This window comes from Trichoderma gamsii, assembly GCF_001481775.2.
Source record: "Trichoderma gamsii strain T6085 chromosome Unknown Scaffold_8.2, whole genome shotgun sequence".
Taxonomy (NCBI): domain Eukaryota; kingdom Fungi; phylum Ascomycota; class Sordariomycetes; order Hypocreales; family Hypocreaceae; genus Trichoderma; species Trichoderma gamsii.
The window spans coordinates 583,298-609,766 of record NW_020171345.1 but is presented as its reverse complement, the minus strand read 5'-3'; the positions used below and the strand labels follow the sequence as shown (position 1 = coordinate 609,766).

Sequence of the window (26,469 nt, the reverse complement as noted above, 5' to 3'; positions counted from 1 at the left end):
AAACAAGAATAAAGAATGTTTATTTGATCAGACCATATTTGCCAATGGCTACGCAAAAGATCTAATGATAAATGATTGAATAGTATATCAAAAAAAAAAAGGACCCCCAGAAAGTCAAAGTTCATTTCCTCCTGTATTTTTTCTTCTTTCTTTCTTAAAACCCCCATATGTCGCAATCTAGGTTGCCTTGAAAACGCCTCGCTAAAATGCCAGAATATGTATGCTTTGTGAGAAAAAGATATATATGTGACTTGTCTTTTAGATCATCAACAGTGTCGCCGCAAAGAACGCAACCAAAGCTCCCATTCCGAGCTCCCGCGTCGAACTCACGCCGTCTGCGGAAGACGAGCCGTTCGAGTTGCTGGCAACACTGGACCGGCCAGTGGCATCGTTGATTCCGTTGCTGTTGTCTGCGGCGTTGACGGTTGTTCCCTGGTCCCAGAAGTCGACAAGGACGAAGCTGGGGCGGTGGCTCCACTGCTGGTTGCATTGCTGGATGTGCAGGCCTAGATTTCCGGTCGCGTTGGTGGCGGCGCTGTTGACGACGCTGATGGTGTTCGTGTCGGGGATAAAGACGTCTCCAACGATTAACTGGTCTTTGAAGTGGTTGATGAGACCCATGAATCCCTTTGAGAAGGCGTTGGAAGCTGAGCCGGCGTTGGAGGGCCGATCGACGGTGCAGTTGAAACCGTCAAGCTCGAGGACGGTAAAGGGCGTCTCGAAGATGTAGTCGAACTCGGGCAAGAGGTGCGGGCTGGTAGTAGACGCATCGATGTTGGTGATGAAAGACACAACTCGAGTGTCATTGGCAATCATTTGACTCAGGCTAGGCCACTCAGTCTTGGACGTGGGGGTGAAGCCAAACTTGTCAATGCCCGATTGCTCGAAAGCATCTGCAAACTTGGACACATCCACGTTATCGGAGTTGACCAGCAGAAGGGTAATGACATCCGAGGGGTGGCCAACCACCCAGTCGTTGACGGCCGCGAGCCAATTCTCCAGAGGACCGGCATCCAAAAGACCGCATGAGGTGTGGCATAGGCGAAGAGTGTTGTTCTCATTGTGAACCTGGGCCTGGAGGAATCGAAGTCCGGCATCAAGGGCAAATGTGGCGTTCTTGAACTGATTGCCGGCGACAGAGTTACCCGTGGTGGCGTCTCTCAGAAAGGCGCTATCATGAGCACCCATGTAAGTGATGTCGTTGTAATGGCGATCACATAGCACCGGTGAGTTGTTGCAGACTTGTGATGATGAAGAGGAAGCAGCCGTTGATGTTGATGACGGTGATAGTGCCGATGAGACGTCAGACGCTTCAGGCCGGGGGAAGACTGCCTGGACTCCGGCAGTGCCAATCAAGGCACTGACCAGGAGGCGAGCCACTGAGAAGCGCATATTCACTTTTCTCTATACCCTCAGTTTTCGAATATCTTTTGCGTCTGCCTATAGTTTGACCCTGGTTAGTTCTCAAAAACTGCGGGATGGATCATCTTAAGGGATTATCCCATGTACATACGCTAAATCCTTGAGCCAAGCTTTCCGATATGCTTTAATGAGATATGGAGTATACGAAGAAAAAAAGGGGAGTAGAATAAGATGAACAGAATAGGTATGTGGATATAATGTATCCTCTTTGTGGAGGAAAGGTAGGTATGTATAGTGTAGATATACACCCAGATAGTATATAGATGGTTCCAATAGCGAGCGAGAGTGAGAGACAGGAAAAGAACAAGAAAGGGGATATAGGAAAAAGTATAAATCGCGAAACACTAGCGACTCATTTGAAAAGAGAAATAAAAAGTCCGGTCACCAGATCTATGCCAAGAAGAAAACCCCGCGTCGAAGAAGAGAGGAAAAATGAAGAAAATGAAAATGAAAATGAAGAAAGGAAAGAAATGGCCAGAGAGGGAAAAGAGTACCTAGTTAGTCTCTCGCCCAGCCTCGAGATCTGGCGGCTCGGAGAGAATACTGTAGGTCCCTGCTAATGAGCCCCCTAATGGAGCCCAAGCCCTTCTAGCGAGGTAAATCACTTTGCCGTGATCCCTGCTCAGCCATTTTGGCAGTGCTTAGACTGCGCCTCTGAGACGTCAGCAGTGGGGCCGCGCTGAAACAGCAGAGACTGAAGCTGATCCAGCGGAAGAGGGGCCCTAGAAGGAAATGCAGATCCAAAAGCTGAGGCTCTACTTGTAGCTAAGTAGTGGTGCTATCAGGGGAGCAAACGTGCTGGGATCGGTGGAGATGCACACACACAGCTGGGAGTAAGAGCACTAAACTTGTAAATGGTCATTCTGTGTATCATATGACCATACGCTGTGTATTACTTACAGAGAACAAGGTATCACAATACAGAAGCAGCAGAGACAGCTCTAAGTAGAGATGACAGAGACCTGAAAACCCATCCACTCAAGAGGGTCATCCAAGTATAACAATAGTGCGCATGATGTTAGAATTGTATGCCAGTAGTTACAAGCGTTATTCCCTATTCTTTTGCTCCCCACCTGGCCACCGTTCCATCCGCTACCGATATCCATGCATTTCATATTAAGGGCACCTCTAGTCTAGTACCCAATAGGCATTACAGAGGCAATACTTCACGAGTGGCCCATACAAACGTAATAGATTGCCTCAATAATTTATCTTGCGCCCGCTTTGGCAAGATTTTTTATTTCCAGCAAAGTATGATTACTGGACAGCATTCCGCTGTTTTCTTTATCGCGATACAGATTCATCCCATGTATTCCGGAATGCATTCCCGCTTGTAGGTACCTACTCGGAACTCGGAACCTAGGTACAGCTCAGTAACAAAGAGGTAAAACGCCCAGCTCCAACATGTTCAATGCAACATCAAACTCCAAAACATGCATGGGGCGCATCAAACAGCTGGCCCAAAAAAAAAAAAAAAAAAAAAAAAAAGGTACATGTGCTGTTAGTGCTAAGCGCTACTTGTGACCTCGAGTAATGAGCATCGCGGCCCGAATACAAAGTACCGGAACTATCTCTACTAGCATGCGGCATACAGCATCTCCTTTTACACATTGCCGCTCTTTTCCGAGAGAGCATCCCTTTCAAATTCAATCTCTCTTCGATTCACCGGATGTTAATTAACAAAAGGATGCTATAAAAGACGAAACGCCATACTGTATGTGATAAGAGGCTGTGTGTGTGCCTGTCATCACCCGGCCACACACACTTCGCCTTGCTATTTTTATCCTCTTATCGCTGATCACTGATCGGGGCTCCATGATTTCAAACCAGTATTGTTGGAGAAAAAGCAGATGGATCTGCACTGCACCGCTCCATTCCATCCCTTGCGTATACACCTATCAGCACGCTTCTCCGTATCTATCGCTCTTTTTTCTCTTACCTTCATCCTCGTCTCCAACATTTTAAGCTTTTTTATCCTTTCTCCAATTCTCTCTTATACGATATCGATATTCTCCCCCATGCTCAGCCACCATGGGGAAATATCTCTCTCGTATTTGATGGCTGACCGATGCGGGGGAGTAGCTTCATAACGACATCCTCTTCCCACGTTTTACTTATACATCTCATGACACCATCGATAATAAGCCCTGCATCTCAGTAGATCAAGCCACTTTCAAAGTGTCACCCAAGGCATACGTAATCCCCCCTCGTAAACCTCTGCATACATATGTAAGTGCTATCTTGCCTTCTTGGCAATCATGCAAAGCCACGTCAAGTAGTAAGCCGCTTCTCACAGCGAGCATATCAAGCTGCTTCGCCGTCTCTATGAGGGACACGCGTTCAGTGGAGATTTTCTCCTCGTATCAAACTCCATAGCCTCAAACTTGTCTATGGCCATTTCAAACGATATCAAGAATTCAGGCCAACGGACTTTTTTCCCTTGCTTGTACATGCTTTGATTATTTATCTTTTACGAAGCTGAATCTCAATGAAACTTTTGTCATAGAAGACCCCCCAAATCGATCGTGTGATCCCACGTAGTCCATTCTGGTATCATCGTCATCTTCCTACCGCTGCTCTCCTTCTCCTCCTCATCATTTCTCCCTCAACTTGAATCCTGCATAGTCAATCGTTACTCAGGGTCACCTACTGACTCCGTCTCCGCCTCCTCTGCCTCTGCCTCTGCTGCTGCTTTTCTCTCAGCTGCCGCCGCTGCTTCCAATTCTCGAAGCTGCTTCTGTCCCTCCTCTGTCGTCGCATCGATCAGTTCTTCTTCAAGACTAAGGATATTGGCCTAGATTGCGACTATTGTCAGTTTGAAGTTCTTCACGACAATGGAATGTGTCTTGTCCGACACCCAAACGTAATTATCTCGACTCACCTCTCCAAAGAGACCCACCAGCTCCTCTGCCTCATCAATCTTCATGTTCCCCAATACCTTGTTGACCTCATCCAAATCGCCTGTTTCCAGGGCCTTCCTCATCTCGGGATCAAAGCTGTCGTAAATCTTTCGGGCAGCCTGAGTATCTGGGTCATCGCTCACGGAGGGAGGGACCTTGATCTGAATGCTGGTGCCAGGCTCCACGGCATGTAGCTGGATCTGCTCGACACCCTCTGCCGGTTCCTTAGCCCGCTCAGCAATGATTTCCAGCGACCTGTTCTTGATTCTCATGTATGTCTCCTGGACGTCCTTGTAAAAGACATCCTGTGCCTGGTGACCCTTTGTAGTGATGCGCTTGAAGAAGAGCGCCACGCCATCTTTGCCCAGCGCACGGCAATATTGCAGTAACAGTGCTTGGTGGACAAGCTGGCGAGCCAAATCATCCTTTCGCTCCAAGGCTGCGTCAAACGCAAGCACAAGCAATCCGTCCGTCTCTCGCTCCGTCAAGATCTCAGGGTTCTGAGCCAGGAACTTTAAGCTGGTTGAATAGTCGCTGGCGTTGATTGCGCCAAATTTCTGGGCCGCTGGCGATGCCTCTATCTCGTCATCGTCATCGACCGCAACCTTGTCTGATGAAGACGCCTGCTCAAATCCAGAAAAGTTGGGATTAAGCAGCTCCACCTTTGTATCCTCCTTCTTATCCGAAGGGCCTGATTTATTCACGTGCGAGCTGTTGAATCCATCCCGAATGTTGTCACTCGTAATCTTCTTCCCTTCTTCCTTCTCGAGCTTCTCCAGCTCGGCCGCTTGTTCTTTCTGTAGCTCCTTAATCTTGTCTACGTGCACCTGCATCTCTTCAAGCATTCCCGTGTACCGATCCTCGACCTTCTTCTCATCAAGAGTCTTGTTCACTTGGTCCAATAGCTGCATCAGCATTTTTGAGTATGTCGGCATGGGCTGGTCATCGCTGAAAACACCCTCTGGTCGCGGGGGCGGCTGGTCGTTCTTGGGATCGCCGGCAGTGCTCAGGACAGCCTTGAAGGCAACCTGGGCCTGGTTGCCGGTAGCGGCTTCAGAGGCATTGGCCTTCAGATTGTCCAAGAGCGACACCACCCGTCCCAGCAAAGCGCTGTTGATCACCCGCTCATACTTGAGGGCTGTGATGCGGTTCTTCCTCTGCTGGCGCTCTGCGTGGATCTGGTTCTGCTTCGCTCGGATGAAAGATCGCTTGTCGACGTTGGGGTGGACTTCGATGTCAGAGTCGTCGCTCACTTCAATCGCATCCTAGTGAATCGAAGCCGCTGGTCAGTAAAAGTGCCGGCCCAACAAAAACATCTTTCAGTGGCTTCATACGAATCTGCTGTAATCAATCGGCATGGTGGGCTGCTCTTGGAGCTGCCGGGAGCTCGTCGTAGGGTTTAGCAAGCAGGATGTACCGCACAAAGGGACAAGAATAGTAGAATTCGGAGCTTCTCTATCAACGGTAGATTTCGTAGGCACTGGCGTATTACTCCAAACGAGCTGGATGAACAGTCTTCCAAGTTTCCATCAGGTCCTGGCATAGAGGAGAGGATGTCAAGGTGGGGCCGTTTTCTTTGTCGATAGAAGCTCACCGAAGCTTTGGCGGGGTCGGATCTCTCTGTCCGCCCAAAACTTATAAAGCGATATGCACCATTACGGCGCGTCATTCCCTAACTGCCCCGTCAGTCTCAAGGGAGCGCATTAAAGCACGGAATAAATCACCATCCATAATCTGACAATTACTCGCTTAAAGAGTTTATCCGTTGATATCAAATATCTTTCCTTTTCTTCAAATAGATATCATGCCGAATACACTCCCCGCTATCCATACCGAAGTCTAAAGAGAAAAACTATTGAGTGTCGAGATACGACGAGTACCAGGGCAAAATAGAAACCCCAGCAGCATGAATTAAGATTTTGTATAAAGCTATTGTTTTAACCTCTTATCCTCTTTTTTGTACCGTTCCCTTCCACGTCTTAAGAGCCAGCTCCTATATATATTCTGCTATTCGTTCACGCCATGGTCTTCATGAAATCGTCCAAGTCGAAACTCTCTTCATACTGCTTGTTATCCCACAACTCTCCTAAATCATCCAGCCACGCCTTTTTGCCCGGCTGCCGTAATACGTCACCAGTTTCGATATCAACCATATCCTCCTCCCTTCCATCGATGCCATTCTGCGGCTTATCGGTTATGAGACTCGGTCCCGTGTCGCCCAGATTAAACAAATCAAGAATCTGATCCGTGTCCATCGTCGCCAGGCCGGCATTCTGCTGGTTGACAACTGTAGATGCCACATCAATCTTGAAACGCTGGAGACTGAGGATCTTCTCCTCCAATGTGCCACGAGTAATGAGACGATAGACGTTGACCACCTTCTTTTGGCCGATTCGGTGAGCGCGGTCCATGGCTTGCAAATCTTTCTGAGGATTCCAGTCGTGCTCCACGAATATGACTGTGTCTGCACCTGTAAGATTCAGCCCGAGACCGCCCACACTAGTGGTCAACAAGAGCACATCGTACGAAGGGTCGCTGTTGAACTTGTTGACAATGTCTTGTCTCTTGTTCGCCTCGACCGATCCATCAAGTCTCAGATAGGATACCGAGGGTAGCATTTCTTTAAGCACCTTGGTCTGGACCATGTCTAACATTTCCTTCATTTGACAGAAAATGAGAGCACGATGAGGTTTGATGGGCTGGTATAGCGGGTCGTTGGCATCATCTCTATCGTCGCCAATGCCACAATCAATCAAGAGATCTTTAAGAGCCGTGAGCTTCGGCGCATGATGAGCATCCTCGATGGATGTTCCCTGCTTCTGAAGAATTTTTTGTGTCTCGGCATAGAGATCGCTTCCTGGTTTCATAACCATGGCAGGAGAGTTGCACAGCTTTCGCATATATTGCAGAGCTTGGAAGATGTGCTGTTTGGCTTCTTTATCCTCTCGGCCAGCCTCCGCTTGGATCTTCTTGCCCTGTTTCTTGGTAAAGTCCTCAAATAACTTCTTTTGTAGATCGCTGAGATCGCAGTAGTAGTTTTGTAGAATCTTGGGGGGTAGGTCGTTCAACACTTCTTCCTTGAGGCGACGGAGCAAGAAGGGAAGCACTTGTTTGTGCAGAGCCTCAATAGCCAATGCGCCAGCTTCTTGCTCCTTGGAAGACGCTTTGCTGTATCGACTTGCCGCAATAGGCTTCGCGAATCGATCCAAAAACACTTTTTCGGCTCCGAGGAATCCCGGCATAAGAAAATCAAACAAAGACCAGAGTTCCAAGACGTTATTTTGAATCGGTGTGCCCGTAAGGATAAGTCGGTGGTTACTAGCCAGCCTCTTCACGGCCTGAGTGATTTTGGCTTTAGGGTTCTTGATTAAGTGACCCTCATCCAGGACAACATAATTCCAGCTGTGTTTCTCCAGAATTTCAGAGTCATTTCTAGTAACATCGTATGATGTGATAACGATATCAGTGTCGCCAAGTCTATCTTTCATGGCTTTGCGCTCTATCGGAGGCCCAACATACGCAGTAACGCTGAGGAAGGGAGCATACGTCTTGATCTCCTGTTGCCAGTGGCCGGATAGTGTAGGAGGGCATACAATCAGAGACGGCAGCCGCCTTACATCAGGGGCTTGCGTTTTTGCAAACTCTTCTTGACGCTGATGATGATCACTGGCCACGATACAAATGGTCTGTAGAGTCTTTCCGAGGCCCATATCATCGCAAAGAATGCCATGGAGGTGATATTTGTTGAGAAAGTTGAGCCAGTTAACACCATCTTGTTGGTATGAGCGAAGTTCTGCCTTGATGGCCACAGGGATCTGGAACGGTTCGACTTTCTTGGGGTCAAGAAGCTGGGCAATAAATGTTCGCTCTCGGTCTCGACCTTTTAGGAGCTCTTCGGACAGGCCAGGCGGATCGGGAATTCCTGCCTCGAGGGGCACTAGTTTGACTAGTGTGGCGAAAGACGTGGTAGCAATGAGGCGAATTTCGTTGTCGGAATCACTCATTCGGCCAAGAACGGGTACAATCAAGAATATGACATAAGGGAGTATCGCGTCGCCCATGACGGCAATCAGATGGTAGATGGCTTCAATTACGCCTTGACGGAAATTGAGGTCAAGAGGGTTGCTGATTGACGGCAGGACCTTTTCCACCAACGCTGTCATTCCGTCAACAGTAATAACACTACATATCGTAGCCAGACATTTGGCGGCCATGTAGCGGAAAACCGACAGATCAGAATGCAAGGCTTTAATAACAAGCGGCATCATCTCCATAACGAATGGGTGAAGGCTCTTGTCCAGTGTGGGCGTCATGGTCCGAATGACTGACATTGCATCGACAATCTCCTGACCGAATGCCAGCTCAGGATCCCGAGCTTCCGGAGGCAAGTCTGCTGTGAAGGCCTTGACTAGTGCATCTTTCATAAAGCCCTTCAGACTTGGTACAGAGTCGAACAAGGTTGCGCCGTACGTCTTTGACAGTATCTCCAAGGCTTCCTTTGCACCTCTGCGCGTGATCCTCGCAGCCTTGGCTTCCCTCGCCCACTTGGCGGCATCTGGATGATCAACGCGGTCCTCTTCCTTCTGCATGGAGAGAATACAGCTAGTTTTAGCGGCATGAACGGGGAACTCTGGGGTTTCAGCGACTTCCACGCAAGAAAATTTGACCAAATTGGCGACAACCTTGTCCGCGGGACCACGCCTTCCCTTTTCTGCGAAGAGTTGAACAAGTTTTGCGATGGCTTCCGATGAGCGGCTCTGGAGCTGGTGATTCTCTTCGGTCTTGATGGAATCCATGATTCCTTTGATGAGGGGGCTGGGCTTCTTCGGCAACAGCTTCATGGCGACCATGGCGCAAGCTGCGCCAGCCTTGATTCTAATGTCGCGAGCCCCCTTGAACGCCTTGGCTTCTTCTATAGCTGATACTGTGTTGTCGCGAGCGTCAGCTAGCTGCTGACCAGCAATCAGCCGTTGGCCAGGAGGCATAAGCTTCTTGAGCCTCTCGAAATCTTCGCCCACGCATTTTTCCGCGGTCGTAATGGAAAAGGCGCTAGGACCAGCTTCAGCTTCGCCTTGAACCACGACAGGGAGAGTAGGCAGCTTGCTATGAGAGACTTTTCCATGGTCACGGAATAGATGAAGCAGTTGCTGGCAAAGGGTCCTTGCTCTCTGCACAAAGGTCACCAAATCTCTGTAGGCCGAAGGGCGATCTGATTCCATGATCCGCTGCAAATGATCCAAGTAGCGGCCAGGATCTTCGGCTGTTTGGCAATTTCTCGCAAATTCGTCAATGACAAGACAGGCAGTCAGCTGTGTGGAGGAGAAGGCGGAAGTAAGGCCTGGTATAAGCAGGGCATCGTAATCATCAAGGTTCCCTGAAGGGACCAGGGACATGACGAGGCCCATCGCCTGAGCAGCCGAGACTCTTGATCGAATCAGCACATCTAGACCAACGAGATCAATGTCGCCTTGCATCATATGGCCGTCTACATCATGTGTAAGGCCGGCAGGGGTGGGCTCTTCGACCCTGGTGGATTTACGGCGACGTTTTACTGGTCGATCAAGGCCATCAGGCGAGGAAAGCCGCCTCCCACTAGGTTGCATCGGGCCTGACGCAGAATAGGTACCACCAGAGGGCTTCTGGAATAGACCGGCATGCATAGGAATCGGATGCCGTGATACGCCAATGGGATGCAGCGTCAACTGCATCAAGTTGTCAATGTGAGGAGCAAATTCGTCGGCAAGGATGGCAGGATTCTTTGCTAATGTGCGGACGAGAGCACCCCAGAGCTGTAGGGACATGTCAAGGGTTTCCTTGTCTCTCTCAACAAGGATATTCTGGAAGATGAGACGGAGAATTCTCCCGTTGAGCCAGCCCTGTGATGTATCATCGCCAAGGTTCGCAAAAGTTAGAAGAGCTTTCAGTACAGCAAGCCGAACAGAGGTGATTGTGTGACGCAAAAATGGATAGAGGCGCGGAACCAGTAACGTAAAAGACCGCTCTTCATCTTGAGCAGCAGAAGACTTCATCGATTCGAGAACTTGAGGGAAGCCGCAAAGAGTAGCAAGAAGATCCATAATCCGGCCCGTGCTGGCGCTCAAATCGTCGCCCAAGTTAGACAGGCTCTCCCACACAATATTAGTCAGACCATCGAGAGCTGCTGGCCGCATCGTGACAAACTCTTGAGCCATAGGTATCAGAGTGGCGGCACTGACTGAGCGAACATCGTCATCATTATCGCCTAGGCCCTTCATGACGGCCCTGATAACACCGTCAATCATATCCCCGTCTTGAAGGAGCAGGTCTTTCCTGACAGCAACAACATATCTAAGGCCAATCATGCCGCCATGGCAAACAGCCCAGATGGGAGAGTCCAGTTTAAGATCTTCATGCATTACCATTCGGTAGAGAATACGGTAGATGTCGTAAACCGATTCGGAAGGCACATGTTTGAGCACAGCACCAAGGGTCTGTCCAATTGTTTCCCTGATGGGGGCAACTGATGTGTCAGAACTGTAGTCGGTAAACCGGTCCAGCATCAAAACGCAGCAAAGCCTGCAGGCAACATCATTAAGCCATCCACGATTCAGGTCGTTATTGTCTTCGGCTGACTTTCCCCGAACCCTGCCAGCCCCGCCACCGTGGACTCGAAGAACCTCGCGCAGTGCCATGGCAGCTCCGTGTCGCGTTTCCCATGAGGAATCGAAAAGGTCGATCTTGAGAAATTCGCAGAGCCGCTCATACGGCCACTCAGCGCCCTCCATGGACTCCTCGGCCTCGAGTTCAGATTTGATTTGCATCACGGATCCTTTGAATTCGCTAACAACTTTGGCCTCTTCGTCGAGATCGGCTGGGCGTTCGAGATTGAAGTAATCGTTCATCTTCCCATTCTTCTTTGATTCGTGTTCTCCCGTCGGGGTGTCGTCTCCAAATCCTTCAGATCCAGCAGTTGTCGTGCGTCGCAGAGAGAGATCTCCGAAGCCGCCTTTGCCTTGTGCTTTCATTGCCTCCTTCTTCCGTTTCCGCTTCAGCACGTTCAGTTGCCTTGAACTAAGCTGGGACTCTTCTGCGGCCTGACTCTGGGATTGCGTTCCCTCGCCTTTAGTCAGGCTATTGCCATTGGAGGTATCAAGGGGTGTTTTGGGCACCCCGTCCCCTACAATAATGTCTTCATCTTCGAACTTTCTCCCCAGCAAACCAAGTCGACCCAAGAGTGTCTTCTTCTGGTACTCTAAACGGGCCTGGGGATCAAGGGAAGCAAGATTATACTCTATGCCACCGCCACGTAGAAGCGGCCGGCCGAATTTCAAAATTGTGTCCACATCAAGCGTCTCAAGCCTAAAGACTTCATCGTCGGAAAGAACCGATAAAGCTTTGTTATCTTCCTCCTTCTTGATTGCACCATTTTCAGATGAGCTCTCTTCCTTTTTGGGTTCACTTGCAACGTCTCCTGAGTTGGGATCATAGAGCGGGGCATTCTCTATAATCTTACCGATAGCCTTGGCCGCTGTCGTCCTCGTCTCCCAGTCTTTGTAGCGAAGATACGGAATTACCCGCGACAAGAGATTAAAAAGCTCATCGGGGTGTTGCTTTTGCCAGTCAGCGAGCTGGTTGACTGCAGTGTCCCGAATGAGCCGGGTGCTCCCTGTCTCGAGGATACTGAAGAATTTAGTCAGCTATGGGGATTCTGGTTTTGAGGTAAAGAACCATTGATAGACAATATGAGCAGGTTATTGGGAAGAATAGAGAAACTCACGTAACTAATCGATCAAGTCTGCCGAGAAATGTTAGCCACAAGCTCTGCCGCCGAAGAAGGAAGATTGTATGAGAAGCTTACCTAGAAGTCATTGTGTCGTCGTATTAGAGTGGTATGTAAATGGTGTTTTGGGGCTCATGGCATAATGAAATAGAAGCTCTGTGCATCCGGTTAGTTGGCATCGCCTATGATAGTTGGCGTGCAAATCCGAAGATGAGAAGTAGAAGCAGCAGCAGAGGCAAAAGCAACTGAAATCTATTAAAGCTGAAATAGATGTGGCAGTATTTCTGATCACAAGTTTGTGTGGTCTGCCCATTCGCATTCCAGCGCATCAGGTGCATGTGCGAAAAACGCAGCTACATGCTTTGTATCGAAAGCTCTTGAGCTAGGCGCAACGAAGTTCAAAATAGCAGCAGTTGCAGGGCAGTGATGCGGCGCCAAGTCCAGCAGAGGCGTGCACAACGCACACGCAACGTGCCACAGGGCTTCAAAACCCACCCATGGCTGGTATTACTTGAGGGAGCAGTGGTGCAAACAATGAAATAACAGTGAGATGCAGCGAATTGGGGATACCAGAAGCAAGTACATGAACTGCAGCAGCGATGTCGATGGTGAAGGTGACAATCGCAGATAAGATAAGGTGTGCATTGATAGCATGTAAATCAGCGGCTAGGGTGGCAGGGATGGGGGATGGGGCGACGAAATGGGGAGCATGGCAGGACGGAATGGCGTAATGAAACACGGCGCGGCAGAGAGTGGAAGAACTTGCCTGTATCAACAATCAACAGTGCCGGTGCGCTGGGCTGGGATCAGGCCCTACCGATGCAGTGTGATGCACCGAGAGGGCGGGAGCGCGGCCAAGGAAAAAGCTGCGGCTGAGCAAAGAGGCAGAATCAGATGCGACCGGATGCGTTGCGATGCGTTGCGATGCGATCGGTGGTTTATATCGGTCAGCGCTGGCGTGGGCAGGTACCCGTCACCGTGGCAAGTACCTGGCAAGGCAGCTGGGGCCGGGGGCTGGTTCGCGCAGCTTCAATGGCGCATGCGCTATTGGGCAGGAGTGCTGGAGGCGGCTGGAGGGGCCAGAAGCAAAAACAAGAGAGGGCCGTCCAATGATCGCGTGCGAAATGCTGGATGCGCGCAAGCGTGGAGAGCTGCTGCTACCTTGTGTGCGTGCTGTGCCGGTAGAGAGCCTGAAGGAAGCAATTGAGCTAGACCGGGCTGGTTCTGTGAAAATAAATGCCTGACGGCTGTAAGTCAGTACGTACGTCCGTGCTCGAATTGCACCAAATTGATTGAAGAAAAAAATAAGCATCAATAGCGTTGTCTCTACCGTCCTGCATTGGACTCTCAGCTGGGACACGTACGAGTAAGGTAGCGATGCACGCAGCGCAGCAGTGGCGCGGCGAGTCGAGCAAGTGGGCGGCGGTGCGTGGCGCTGTTTTGCCTCTGTGCTGCTGCGCTCTGGGCTTGCGACACTGGCCGATGCGACTATGGCAGAAGGTCGGGCAGGGCTGGGACGGGGAGAATTGAGTGGAGGGCAGGCCGGGCTTTCTATATGTCTATGCCTGTATTTTTATACACGCTGCCATCCCAACAGCCAACGGCCTCGCTTAATGTCCCTAATGCTTCTCTAGCGCCAGAAAAGCGGGGCGTCTGTCTCTCATCGTTGATTCTAGGACTCAAATGGCGTAGTACCTGCACAAAGCAGCGCCAGTGCGCCGGCTCCCATGTGCCCTACTGATACGGATTATTTGGCCCCGGTCAGAGCTATCGAGTGCCTAATCCCAGGCGGTGCTATTCCACTGATGCTTTGCTTTTCAGTAGCAGTCAATTTACTCATTTTTTTTTTCACCCATTAATTACTTTTTCTTGTACGATGAGTATGAAGGCAATATCCTACTCCCTGGATCGATTTTGCTTTGGCTCGTGATTCTCTTCCTGCTGCTGAGCGGAAGATAGGAAGCAATTACCCGGGCGAGTACGGAGCAAGGCTGGCCCGGTCATTGCATTTACTGCCATGCCATTCTCAAAGTACAAAGCAGACCATGCTGCTTCGTGGAGGGATTGATCTCTTTCTGCAGCGTGCATTTAGGCGAGCGCATCGACACGGGTACATCTGACACGTCAGTAATCTCCGCTGCCGTTCTTAGATGCTTGCTGATGTGCTGGTCGATCGAGATAGGCTCAGTTCCGGCTCCGAGTGATGTATCGTGTAGGTCTTGTCTTCGAGATATAGAATCGCAGCGACAGCAGAGATGGAATAGGCACAGGAGGATCTGGGGGAATCGTGCTCGGGGAGGGGAAGACCAGGCATGCCAGAATATGTTTTCCTCCCCGGCAAATATCGGATGCTAGTCCTCCGCAGCCTTGTCCATCCAACTTTGGCCATGCTGTCTGACGCGTTCGTCGATTTGTGTCGCCTTCTCTATGCTGGCCATACAGAAAGTACGCGATAGGCAATACGCTTTATAAGGCGAAGATTCGTCCGTTTGCGTAGGGCTGGTAGCTCCATGCAGCTTTTGCCCCAGCATGCAGCTCTCGACAATGGCAATTTTAGAGCATGTCACTGACCTTGTGAAAATCGCCTCTTCATCTCATCAAACTGGGGAACACAGGCCTAGAACCAGCGGGTGTTCGTCCCCTGATCGCCCTGGGAAAAAGAAGCGCAGCTTCGCTTTCTTAGCGGCTTCTTTTCTGCATGGAGCTTTGTCCCAACTGCGTATACGATTGTCGAAAAGCGCAGCCCCTTACATGCCATGTCGCAAAATTTTTCTCCGCCTGGCTTCTTGAGACATGAGCGCCATGGTTGGTTGGTGCAGGCCAGATCTGACTTGTCTAGATCGACCCGTTTGGCCGTAATCTAAAATTGCCGTGAGACGCTATTGTCCCTGCTGCTCAGCAGTGGTTGGCTGGACACACGCCATCGATCCGCAGCTTGTTAGGCCAGGCTTCTGCATTATCCACCTGCCTATGACGATCAGTATGCACAATGGTCTGTCCATGTTCTTCTCGTGGTACCTGCTGGTACTCGGTAGCGTGGGTGTGAACTCGGATGACGGCATACCAAAAGTAAAACGAACGATTGTCTCGAAGTCTACGGCGCTGCTATACCCGATTTCATCGTCATTTCTCTTCTACTTTTAAGTTAATTCAGAATTGACAAGCCATCATTGCTTCCCGCATGTTCCGCACGTGCCTTGGTGACAGGCATAGTAAGCAATAGCTTTCTCTGCTTGCACTCTACACACAAGGAAGAATAAGATCATTAAGATTCGGACAGAGCACAGCTCTTTCATGTACTGATATTTGTGTGTGGTAGGAGCAGTAGAGGCAGTGTAGAATCACGTTATACTTGATGAAGGAGCTGTGTGCTTGCAGTGAGAGGTTTTGTGCTCCACTCTTGTTTGTATGGAATTACTCTATTGTATCATGGGAAGGAGTATAAAGTAAGTGAGGCAAAGAAACAAATCAAAAACTTGCAAAAGTACAGCTCGGGATATTTCGCGTACGTTAGTAATTTTCCCTGCTACACAGGCTTGCCCCCACGCCAAAGCAACCCTATGTGATTGATAGGATTGCACAATGATGCATTCTATCAACCACCCGTTTGAAACTACCTCCCAATAGCCTTAGAGCTACTGTAGATCAATAGAAAGCATTCTTTTGTCTTTGCAATTGCAATTCTTCTAGCTTGAACGGCTGATATTTTGCTGGCTCTTGGACAAATTATAGGGTAGTACAAAGGCAACACTAGCGGCAGCACTGCTGCAGCTCTAGGCGCCAGTCCAGACTCAGCAGCTCAGCAGCCTGAGCTCCCATTGATACCTTATTTTTTAGGCGCTAATCTTAGATGGGCTGGTAGTGCAACGCGACTTCGAGCCTCTGTTTAATCGCGGGCCTAAACGAGACGCGTCGCATCGCATGCTGGCAGCGCAGTTGATTTCCATTGATTTTGCGCAAATTCCCAGCAGGATCTCAAATCAGCCCCCCCGTCCCTTGGATGTTGCGCACCGGCGCCCGCGCAGCCTACCATGTATATCAAGCAAATTATCATCCAGGGCTTCAAAAGGTGTGGAATCGCAACCCCGCCAAGAGACACATCGTTGTGGTGGTGCATGTGCTGACTTAACACCGTAGCTACAAGGACCAAACGGTCATTGAGCCCTTCTCCCCCAAGACGAACGTCATCGTCGGCCGTAATGGATCGGGAAAGAGTAACTTCTTCGCGGCGATTCGCTTCGTCCTCAGCGATGCATACACGCAAATGAGCCGCGAAGAGCGCCAGGGACTTCTCCACGAGGGCTCAGGCTCGGCCGTCATGTCGGCCTATGTTGAAATTATCTTCGACAACAGCGACGATCGATTTCCGACCGGAGGCAAGGAAGTTGTGCTGCGACGTACCATCGGTCTCAAAAAGGACGAATACTCAGTGGACCGCAAGGTTGTGACCAAGACAGACGTCACCAACCTGCTGGAGGCGGCAGGCTTTTCACGATCTAATCCGTACTATATCGTACCCCAGGGCCGTGTCACTGCCTTGACAAATATGAAGGAATCTGAGCGATTGAACCTGCTTAAAGAAGTTGCGGGTACCCAAGTTTACGAAGCCCGCCGCGCCGAATCACTCAAGATTATGACTGAGACGAACAACAAGCGAGAGAAGATTGATGAGCTTCTTGAGTATATCAAGGAGAGACTGGCAGAACTAGAGGAGGAAAAAGAAGAGCTGCGTGGTTTCCAAGAGAAAGACCGAGAGAGGAAATGTCTGGAATATGCGTACCACCACAGAGAGCAAACCACTGTTCAGGCCGCCCTGGAGGAAATTGACAGCGCTAGGCAAGACGGCCTTGATAATGCAGACACGAGCCGCGGCCAGTTCCTGGAAGGAGAAAAGGCCATCTCCAAGATCGACGTCGAGATTCACAAGCTGGAAAGAGAATTGGAGCTTCTACAAATTGATCGACGCCAGCAGGAGGAAGATAGACGCGATAATGCCAAGCTGCTGGCCAAGGTCGAGCTGAAAGTAAAGAATCTAAGAGAAGGACAGTCCGCCCTGGAACAGGCTCGGCAACGCCACGATTCCGAACTCGCATCTGTACAAAATGAGATTGCCACCAAGGAAAAGGAGCTGTCACGACTACTTCCAAAGTATACACAAACAAAGAATGAGGAAGACGAGGTCAGAAGGCAGCTAGACGCCGTTGAAGCGCTAAGATCACGTCTTTTTGCAAAGCAAAGCCGCGGCTCCAGATTTAAGAATCGCTCCGAACGCGATGCGTGGCTCAAGCAGGAAATTGAAGAACTCAGCTTGACTATCAGCACTCAAAAGGCAAACAAGCTAGATGCTGATGAGGAGGTTGCTAGAGTGCAAAAGGCAATCGAACAGGGCGAGAGCGAGGTTGCCGAGCTGCGCTCACGTTTAGCCAACTGGAGTGGGGATCGAGGCCAACTGGTAGACGAAGCTGCCCAGGCACGAGCGACACTGGATAGGTTAAACGACGAACGAAAGCTGATTCGACGAGAGGATGACAAGCTGAACACTGTAATTTCCAACGCCAGGCAAGAAAAAGAGCACGCTGAGAGAGAGTTAGCTCATGCGGTGGATGGCGCCACCGCTCGTGGTCTGGCTACCATTCGTCGATTGAAGCAGGAGCAAGATATTCCAGGTGCCTACGGAACACTGGCAGACCTTCTGGAGGTCAGCGATGCATACCGGCTGCCCGTCGAGCAAATTGCGGGCGCCAGCTTGTTCCACTATGTCGTGGACAATGCCGATACTGCTACTTATCTTGCAGACACCATGTACAAACAGCATGGCGGTCGAGTAACATTCATGCCACTGGCTCAGCTTCGTCCTCGCAAAGTCAACTTTCCAAATTCCAATGACGCAGTTCCCCTTTTGAGCAAGATCAAATACGACTCCAGGTTTGAGAAAGCATTCCAGCAGGTATTCGGCAAGGTGGTTGTCTGCCCTAACCTTGCCGTGGCTGCTCAGTATGCTAGGAGTCATGGAGTGGATGGTATTACCGCTGAGGGTGACACTTCCAACAAAAGAGGTGCCATGACTGGTGGTTATATTGATCCTCGAAAATCGCGCCTCGATGCTGTACGAGCCGCCAACAAATGGAGAGAAGAATTTGACCGGCTGGTTGAACAATCTCGCGATATCCGTAGGCAGATTGAGCTTAAAGACCAGGAAATTACTGGGGCAATGTCTGAAGTTCAGAAATTCGAGCAGAGACTCAGACAAGCAGAAGATGGCTTCGAGCCGTTGAAGCATGAGCTTCGAAACAGGTCCTCTCATATCGAAAACGAGAGAAATCGCCTTGATGGAGCCATCAGGAGGCGAGACGCAGTTGAGAAGAACATGAGCGGATTTCTGCAAGAGGTTGCGGCCCACGAGGCTGAGTTAGGAACAGACTTCAAGAAGACCCTTACAGCAGCTGAGGAGCGAGAGCTTGAAGGATCAAGCCTTTCCGTCCAGCAACTCCAGAAGCAGTGGAATGATATAAGCAACGCCCGGCGAGTTCTCGAAAGGCAGAAGCAGTTGCTGGAGATTGACTTGCGGCAGAATCTCCAGATGAAGCTGGACCAGCTCAACAGCCAAGCCTTTGAGAACTCCGCCTCTGGTGGCGCTTCTGGAACCTTGAAAGAAACTGAGCGAGAATTGAAGAAGGCCCAGAAAGCTTTAAAGGCCGTTGAAGCTGATTTGAACGAGACCGAGGCTAAACTCGACGAGCTCAATTCTCGCCTGGAGCAGTTTGAATCAGAAAAGGTCAATCGTGAGCAGGTCCAGCTGGAAATTTCCACAAGGATCGAGAAACAGCAGAAGAGAATGGAGAAGACACTGCAGCGAAAGGCTCTCTTGATTTCACAGGCGGCAGAGTGTGCGAAGAATATTCGGGAGCTGGGAGTATTGCCCGAGGAAGCTTTTGACAAATATGAAAACATGCAAGCCAACACCGTAAGTTGTAGCACCCCATTATTTCTCCCCGAGAGTTGGGAAGGCAGACGGAGAGAAAGCTAACCAATTGTTTTGCCAGATTACATCAAAACTGAAAAAGGTCAACGAGGCACTGAAAAAGTATAAGCACGTCAACAAGAAGGCTTTTGAGCAGTACAACAACTTTACGACACAGCAGGAACAGCTGATGAAACGTCGAAAGGAATTGGACGATTCTCAAGGGTCCATTGAAGAGCTCGTGGAGCATCTGGATCGGCGAAAAGACGAGGCCATTGAGCGTACCTTCAAGCAGGTGTCCAAGGAGTTTGCCACTATTTTCAGCAAGCTTGTCCCGGCCGGTCACGGTCGTCTGGTTATCCAGCGAAAGACGGATCGTCGTCAAGATGCCGATGAGTCAGACGAAGAAGCCAGAGGCAGCGTTGAGAATTACATTGGCGTTGGTATCAGCGTGTCTTTCAACTCTAAGCACCTTGATGAACAGCAAAAGATTCAGCAGCTCAGTGGTGGTCAAAAGAGTAAGTGTCATATCTTTGCACAATCCATCTGCATAAGCCTCAAATGTCTGTTATGCCCCCCCCTGCTAACTCCGAGATCCTCCAGGTTTGTGTGCTCTCTGCCTCATCTTTGCGCTGCAGCAAACTGAAAGCAGCCCTATGGTTATTTTCGACGAAGTTGACGCCAATTTGGATGCGCAATACCGTACTGCTGTTGCCTCGCTTCTCGAGTCCATTTCCAACGAGGCTGGCACCCAGTTCATTTGCACTACTTTCCGACCCGAGATTGTTCATATTGCAGACAAGTGCTATGGTGTTACATTCCGCAGCAAGACGAGTTCAATCAACTGTGTCAGCACGGAAGATGCTCTCAACTTTGTTGAGGGACAGGCTAAGCCAAACTAGAAAGACTACATAGCGAGCGAATGTTGGTATATCATAGTATGACGCTTGGTTGAACATCCAGACACTGCTGGTATTTGACAGCCTGGAAAAGAAAATTTGGGAAGGGCGGAGTACGGCGTTGGGTATAGTGGACAACCCATGTGTATTTTGAAGGGCTGGTGGATATTGCTACAATTTGTACGAAAGAGATGACGCTGGCTAACGTGTGGAGGATTCTTTGATGTTTATGAAATCACTTTTCTTGGTGTTTGCCCTTTCCACATACCAAACTTATGTATAGTCGAGGTAGAGTAAGCCAACGTTTGGAGATTATACCCGGATGATCTTGGCTGCTCTGGCCAGCTTGATATGAAAACTTTTTACGTGTTTATGTGCAGGCACTTTGACTCCGATATATATCAGCACTGGCGTTTTGTAGACGATGTTTTGGACGCCAAACGATACAACGTCTTGCGGCAGCGCTAGACTATTGCTTGTACAGTTTTGTCATTTATATCACAAGCGGTTCACCACTCCTGTAAGCATATGGCATACAATTAGACCGGAGTCTGAATGATGCACAGTCGCTGTGAAGCTTTTGTACAACAAAAGTGTAAATTATACAAACCGGTAATGTTACACGTAGATAGCCAAATCTAAACCTCGGCATATCTGCTTCTTCATCATCATATATATCAATCAGCACACCTTCTATTTTCCTTTTCTCCCTTTCCCTTCCTTTCCCTTCCTTTTCCTTTTTACCTATCAGCCATCATATTCCTAACACCACGGAAGTACTCCGGCGCCAACTCCTTCTCCAGCTCCTCCCGCGTCAACCACTTAAAGTCTGTGTATCCAAAGGGGTTGCCCTTCAGGTCAGCCTGGCCAGCCATGATTCTTCCCTTGATGAAGAAGGTCTTTTGGCCCTTCTTCTGGACCTCGCCGCTCTTGCCGAGGACGGGCTCCTGGACGAGGTGGGCAACGGGGACGCGGCCGACGAGCCAGGTGTTCATGTTGACACCGGCAGCTTGATCCATTACTCTCTTTGCGCCCTATTTCACGCTTCGTGTTAGTATAACCATCTCAACAACAATTTTTTCCCCAATTCGACGTACCTCGTGGAGGTTCTCATCCTTGAGAACATCAGCAGGAAAGCCCCACCCATCCGGACCCTTGACAACAAGATACAGCGTCCTCTCCATCTGCCGGTCCAGCCGCCTCACATCATTCTTCTTATCCGCCTCAGACAGCCTCTCCACCGGCCTCTCAACAGGCACGACATCCTCCGGCGCAATAACCTCCGCATCGTCGCTGACACGCGCAGCAGCGTCCTTGAGCAGACTGTTGAGCACGCTCTCCTGCGAGCTCAGCTGGTCGCCGACTTTCAGCTCATCGTCCCACGCCTTGGAGCTCTTTCCGTGGTACGTCCCCAGCTCCTTGGCTACCGTGCCGCCTCGCTCCTGGACTTTCAGGCTCCAGTCGAGCTGCGCTGCCGTGTCGGGCTTGAAGTATATGCTTGTGATAAAGGGCGTGTTGAGACGTTCCTCCAGACGCTTCTGGTAGAAATAATAGGCGTTCTCGAACGGGTGGAGGGTTCTCGTCAGGAGGGGCGGCCGTGTGAGGACGAGGCCGGAGCGGATGTCGTAAGGATAGGGTGATTTGGTCGGAGGAGGAGGAGCAGCGTCAGTAACAGACGCCTTTATCTCCGCCGCTGCAGCCGCAGAATAGAATCGCGTTGTTGCGCATCTGGAGCAGATTGTGGGGGATGCTATATAATATAAAAAGGTTTCATTTATTAGTCCTTGCTTCTTTTGTCTCAATTGGCTCCCGTAAAGAACGAGTTTCTCACATGAGAAGATGCCTCGAACGGCTCTGCTGCCTCTACTTGACGCTGCCATCATGGCGGAATCGCGAATGGCTGCTGTGATATACTCAAGCACCACCTTTTTGATTGTCCGTGATGTCCTTGCGCCTCGAACTTTTTTGCTCCATCCAGCACAAGTACGTACCTCACCCCACCAAACCGAATGCTCGAAAGGATTACATAACCCGAGCAAATCCTAGCGTATAGTTTTTGCTGCCTCAGGCTCCACTAATCTCGCCGCTGCGCTGCCCAGCTAGGATATTTTCCCACAGAACCTTTCAATTTTTTTTTTCTTTTCCCTTTTCCCTTCTTCTCAAGGCACTATTACCTTATCGTCAAGTCTTGTTTTAACACCCCCAAAGCGTCTTGATCATTTATCATGTGCCGAGAGAGAACTTCAACGCAGTCTTTTTCGCTAGCGGCACCTTTTATTTATTTTCCCACTGGGTTCTGTTAGATAGATACTGCTGACATTTTTTACTACCACAATATCCAAAATTCTAAAAAATGAGAGCCCTTTTTTTGGGCGCCAAAATTTCTCCTTTTGCCTTCCCTTGTTTTCCTCTTCGTGTTCCCACCCCGCTGCTGTACTGACTATGAATGAATTTTCTTCCTGTCATTTTCTCTTCTCTGTTTCAACTGTCGCGTTAACTTCGTGATATCGGAAAGCAGCATACTTAGGCGATCATCGCGGCGGGTACTTTTATGTTTTTCTGTCTCATGCTAGCCTTCTCACCAAGGCTGGACGTACAGAGATAGCATAAAATGCGCGGAGAAGAGCTACCGGCATTTCGTCTTGTCGAATGCATGACCGGTAAAACACCTCGAGTCATCAGGACCTGTTGGCTAAAATTTTATTCAGTCAGGTGTACAAATTTCCACCACAATACCGTGGTGTGAATCGATTTAAATTCAAGCTATTGCTGGTTCTAAACCCTAGAATCCTCGTCCCAATGAAGAAAGGAGAAACGCGTCATGTATGAAAAGTACGATACATATCCAAGCACGATTCGCAATGCGCCGTAGCAGGATCGACAAGCGCTATCAGTATGACAAGAACTAAAAACAAATGCCCGACTCCTATTACACCTCGGTGTCCCTAAAATAAAATGCACTTCGCCGTCAACGAGGCTGGGGGTATCAAACCATGATATGGACCGCCGACAAAAGCCTTAAAACGCCAGACCAAATGCTTGTTTTTGCTTGTGCACCCGTGATCAGGCTTGAAGTTCGGAGATGGCTCGAGTCACCTCTTGGGTGACCTTGTTCTCCCATATTTGTCGTCGAGATTCGTCATCAAGTGAGGACACGTCCTTCACTTCGTCGTAAAGCTTTCGTGAGATGTCACGGTTGATCTTCGCATATTGTTCTTCAGTCAGCTTCTGAGCCCGCCAGTGCGGCCTGAGAGCGTTTCGAACAATTTCATTAACATTCTTCTTTTCTTCTGTCGTCATGGCATGTCTCATTGAGTTCTCGTCTCCCCGCGTTGGACTGGACTCGGGTGATGCTTGATGCACACGTCGCGGTCGGGGTTGGCGAAGTTCCAGAGGTCGACTCTCAAGTCGATTCTCGCTCCGGCCTTCAGTTCGAGGTTCTGGTTTTGGTGGGCGCGATTCAGAATCGCTATGATCGCTGCTGCTGAAGCGAGTGGGTGAGTAACTCGTGGGGGAATTTGTTGGTGAATAATTTGCAGGCGGGTATACCGGCTCGATGTGTGTGCTAAGGGATAGAGTCGGAGACGATGGCCGCCCGTTGAGGTTGGGTAATGGAGGTGGAGTTAACGAGAGAGCGCGAGGGCTGCCGTAAGCAGATGGCGATGGAGAGAGAGCTGGCGAAGATGCCTCATGGAAAGGGCGCCAGCCAGATGTTACGCCGGACGCCTCATCTTCGGAATGAGCATTGGGCTCTAGCTCTTTGAGCAGAGAGGATACAACAAGAGTCGGCTCGGCGTCGTTCTGGTCTGTATTACTGGTTCTTAGAGTAGAGCCATTGGCGAGTCTTCCTGTGGATGAGCTGGCCGGTGGCACAGCCGCAGTTGAGCTTTCTCCGTGTGTGGGAAGACGTCTAGTTCGCGGGCGCTTGAGTTTTCTCTCAGGTTCTTGGGTAGGTGGTTCAATGGGCGAGGCCGTCACAGACCGAGCTTTTCGTTTGCGAGTGTTTGGGCTGCTGGTACCCTCGGCCTCTCGAGCACGATCCAACGCACCCCAAGCCTGTCTCTCTTCCCTCGTCTCAACAGGTGGTGGCGGGGGTTGAAGGCGCTCGCTAATCCGAGGCGGTATACTACTCGCAAAGGACTCTCGTGCACCTAGACGCTGTGCAATGTCCATCCGTTGCTGCCACCGCTGCAGCTCCCGCCGATCAAGCTGCTGGAACCTGCGGTAACGTCCAAGATCTTCATCCTCGTCGTCATGGTTATCGAGGTCCAGCTCGCTTATCTCAAAGAAGCGGCCAGAGAACTGTCCCCAGGCACCCTGCCATTCGAGGTTGCGTGCTTGGCGACGTGCCCTCCTAAGACGAGCGCGGGTGCGGACGTGGAAGCCTCGGTTAGATCGAGGGGCTGGAGGGATAGTGTTTTGAGGCCTCTCGCCGTTCTCCGACGCAGCTCCCGACTCTGGTTGTTCCTCTGTCGTCTGGAACAGATGAGCACATTCCATGCAATACCAGGCACCCTCCGGGATATAGTCGAGACCGATGCAGTGCGTGTGGTAGGCTGCGTCACAGCTATCGCAAAGCAAGAGGATGTCTTCTCGCTCTGCCGAGTCGCAGATGGGGCATGGGTTGGATTCTTCCTCCTCTTCTTCCGGGTTCTCCCCGAGCCACTGCTGCACATCGAATTCGGCAACCTGCTTTTTATCCTCGACGTCGTAGGTGGAAATGGCGATGCCTGTAGAATTCGCCCCATGTGAGTTAGCATTTGGTATACCATGTAGTACAGCGTGGCTGTGGAGGTACTTGTACACAGAGGGGCTGTAGCTGTAGCTGTAGCAAGCAGTAGGGGAACTTACCATCCAGGCCGTTGTAGACTCGAACCGAGTGGAAGGGCTTGCGGCAGATGGGGCAAGTATTGGTCTTTTGAGCCCAGGAGCGGATGCATGCATCGTGGATGATGTGGTCACAGCCATCGAGGGCGGCCACGATGTTGAGATAGTTGGAATCGCTCTCAGCGGCCTCGGACGTGGACGCAGCAGCGGTGTCGACGGCCGCCGCGTTGCTCTGCGTCGGGGACGAGGGGTGCGGCAGCGGATCCAAACATATGATACACTGGTCAGGCTCAGACATGATGCCGATTGTGATGACAGACGCCAGTAACTGATGGACACATGTAAAAGACAAACGAGGTATATAAGTGCCTGATGGGGCAAAAAAGAACAAGACGAGCAGTTTAGAAAATAAAGCTGTTATTTCTTGAAACAAAACGTGCGAAAGGCGCTGGTCTGTGGCGTGTGCTGCCAGAAAGAGAGCGAAGAAACTGGGTTTGGTATGAAGGCTAATATGATGTGTATTAGTGGTTGAGGTGCAATAAGGGCAGCGGTACCGCGCACGGTGGGAAAGGTACCTCTGGGGCTTACTTTTTTTTTTCTTCGTGCAACGGAATCAGAGCAAGAGGCAGAGGATTGAAAGAGGGAGAGTTCAGCTGGAGACAGCCCAGAAAAGGCGGGCTGCTGGCGAGCTAGCGCAGGCCTATTAGGGGTCTGGGCGGGGCCAATCAGCGAGTCGCAGTGCTGGAGGCGCCACGCCTGTTAATCACCTGTGCGAGTGCCTCTGGAGGTGGTGGTGGCGGTAGATGGTAGAAGTCAGGGCGAGAAATGAGGGGATTGTTTGGATCTCTGGTCTGTCTGGGGTGAGCCCGTCAGAGTTTGCTCAGAGGAGGTGGGTGGGTTAGCAGGTACCTCTGCAGCTCTCCGCCTGCAGGACTGAGAGTTAAGTTGGAAATTGGGTGAGTATAGTTGCTGGTTACAGGCAGGGAGGTGAAATGCGAAGGAGTGTAGGTACCTTTTGTGTTCTTTTCCATCAATGATCTAATTGTGTCTTGTCTTAGCATAGATGCTCTGGGTCACGTCTACTAAGCTACGGTGCTCTTTATACCGGAGCTGGAGGCGGCCGTGGACAGCAAGGTACCACCTCCAAGGTACCCCATTGCCCGTGACTCGGAGGACGTCAGACCTCGTATATTAATCTGTTAAGCGGTCGGGGAGCTAATAATAACAACATACGACCAACATTGAGAAACGTCTGAACGACTTGAGGCTGCCTGAGGCAAGGAGAGAAAGTCGCTGTATTGGAGAAATGAATAAGAGCGGAAGAGCTCGTCATCGCTTCTCGTTGGTGAGAGACTTTCTGCATGCTGTAGAGCAAAAGGAAAATGCAGGTATATTGCGGAGAGGTAATACAGTACCTCTATACCCGCATGAGAGTACATTCAGAGCAGTCTCGGCTCCGGTGGATGCAAAAGTACAAATCTACAGAGCTCCGTGTTACTGCTAACAAGGCGTTACCGCCTGCACATTCCTTCGCTCCTTGCAGCTGTGGCAGCGCCCTCGTGGTCTACTGCTAATACAGAGCCTCGACAGTCATGAAAAAGCTGCCGGCAAAGCAACACGAGGACTGAAGACGAAAAGATGACTGAGATATTACTACTGTCTGTAGGTACAAAATGCCGCCGAAGCACTAAAGGTTCCCGT

The 26,469-nt window shown here is 50.3% G+C and overlaps 7 protein-coding genes across 7 annotated transcripts; 1 reads left to right on the top strand and 6 right to left on the bottom strand.

Annotated features, from left to right (window-relative positions):
- Positions 1 to 258: 258 nt before the first annotated feature.
- On the bottom strand, positions 259 to 1,392 carry TGAM01_v203144 (hypothetical protein; the record flags this gene model as incomplete). The annotated part of the gene is made up of 1 exon (XM_018802502.1): positions 259 to 1,392. The coding sequence occupies one exon, from the start codon at positions 1,390 to 1,392 to the stop codon at positions 259 to 261; it is 1,134 nt and encodes a 377-aa protein (XP_018664420.1).
- Positions 1,393 to 4,054: 2,662 nt separating this feature from the next.
- Positions 4,055 to 5,680, bottom strand: TGAM01_v203143 (cell division cycle protein 37; the record flags this gene model as incomplete). The annotated part of the gene is made up of 3 exons (XM_018802501.2): positions 4,055 to 4,216; positions 4,304 to 5,587; positions 5,657 to 5,680. 3 exons carry the CDS (start codon positions 5,678 to 5,680, stop codon positions 4,055 to 4,057), a joined length of 1,470 nt encoding a protein of 489 aa, XP_018664419.2.
- Positions 5,681 to 6,337: 657 nt separating this feature from the next.
- Positions 6,338 to 12,170, bottom strand: TGAM01_v203142 (hypothetical protein; the record flags this gene model as incomplete). Its single annotated transcript, XM_018802500.2, has 3 exons — positions 6,338 to 11,981; positions 12,079 to 12,096; positions 12,160 to 12,170. The coding sequence occupies 3 exons, from the start codon at positions 12,168 to 12,170 to the stop codon at positions 6,338 to 6,340; spliced, it is 5,673 nt and encodes a 1,890-aa protein (XP_018664418.2).
- An 884-nt stretch (positions 12,171 to 13,054) lies between these two features.
- On the bottom strand, positions 13,055 to 13,637 carry TGAM01_v203141 (hypothetical protein; the record flags this gene model as incomplete). The annotated part of the gene is made up of 2 exons (XM_024549147.1): positions 13,055 to 13,321; positions 13,446 to 13,637. Coding segments are annotated over 2 exons (459 nt in total), but the record flags the coding sequence as incomplete, so codon positions are not given.
- Positions 13,638 to 16,112: 2,475 nt separating this feature from the next.
- TGAM01_v203140 (structural maintenance-chromosome 3 (chondroitin sulfate proteoglycan 6)) lies at positions 16,113 to 19,944 on the top strand (the record flags this gene model as incomplete). The annotated part of the gene is made up of 4 exons (XM_018802499.1): positions 16,113 to 16,150; positions 16,219 to 19,045; positions 19,125 to 19,560; positions 19,646 to 19,944. 4 exons carry the CDS (start codon positions 16,113 to 16,115, stop codon positions 19,942 to 19,944), a joined length of 3,600 nt encoding a protein of 1,199 aa, XP_018664417.1.
- Positions 19,945 to 20,681: 737 nt separating this feature from the next.
- Positions 20,682 to 21,824, bottom strand: TGAM01_v203139 (hypothetical protein; the record flags this gene model as incomplete). Its single annotated transcript, XM_018802498.1, has 3 exons — positions 20,682 to 20,975; positions 21,039 to 21,691; positions 21,773 to 21,824. 3 exons carry the CDS (start codon positions 21,822 to 21,824, stop codon positions 20,682 to 20,684), a joined length of 999 nt encoding a protein of 332 aa, XP_018664416.1.
- Positions 21,825 to 23,004: 1,180 nt separating this feature from the next.
- Positions 23,005 to 25,066, bottom strand: TGAM01_v203138 (hypothetical protein; the record flags this gene model as incomplete). Its single annotated transcript, XM_018802497.1, has 2 exons — positions 23,005 to 24,671; positions 24,793 to 25,066. The coding sequence occupies 2 exons, from the start codon at positions 25,064 to 25,066 to the stop codon at positions 23,005 to 23,007; spliced, it is 1,941 nt and encodes a 646-aa protein (XP_018664415.1).
- Between the last annotated feature and the right edge of the window lie 1,403 nt (positions 25,067 to 26,469).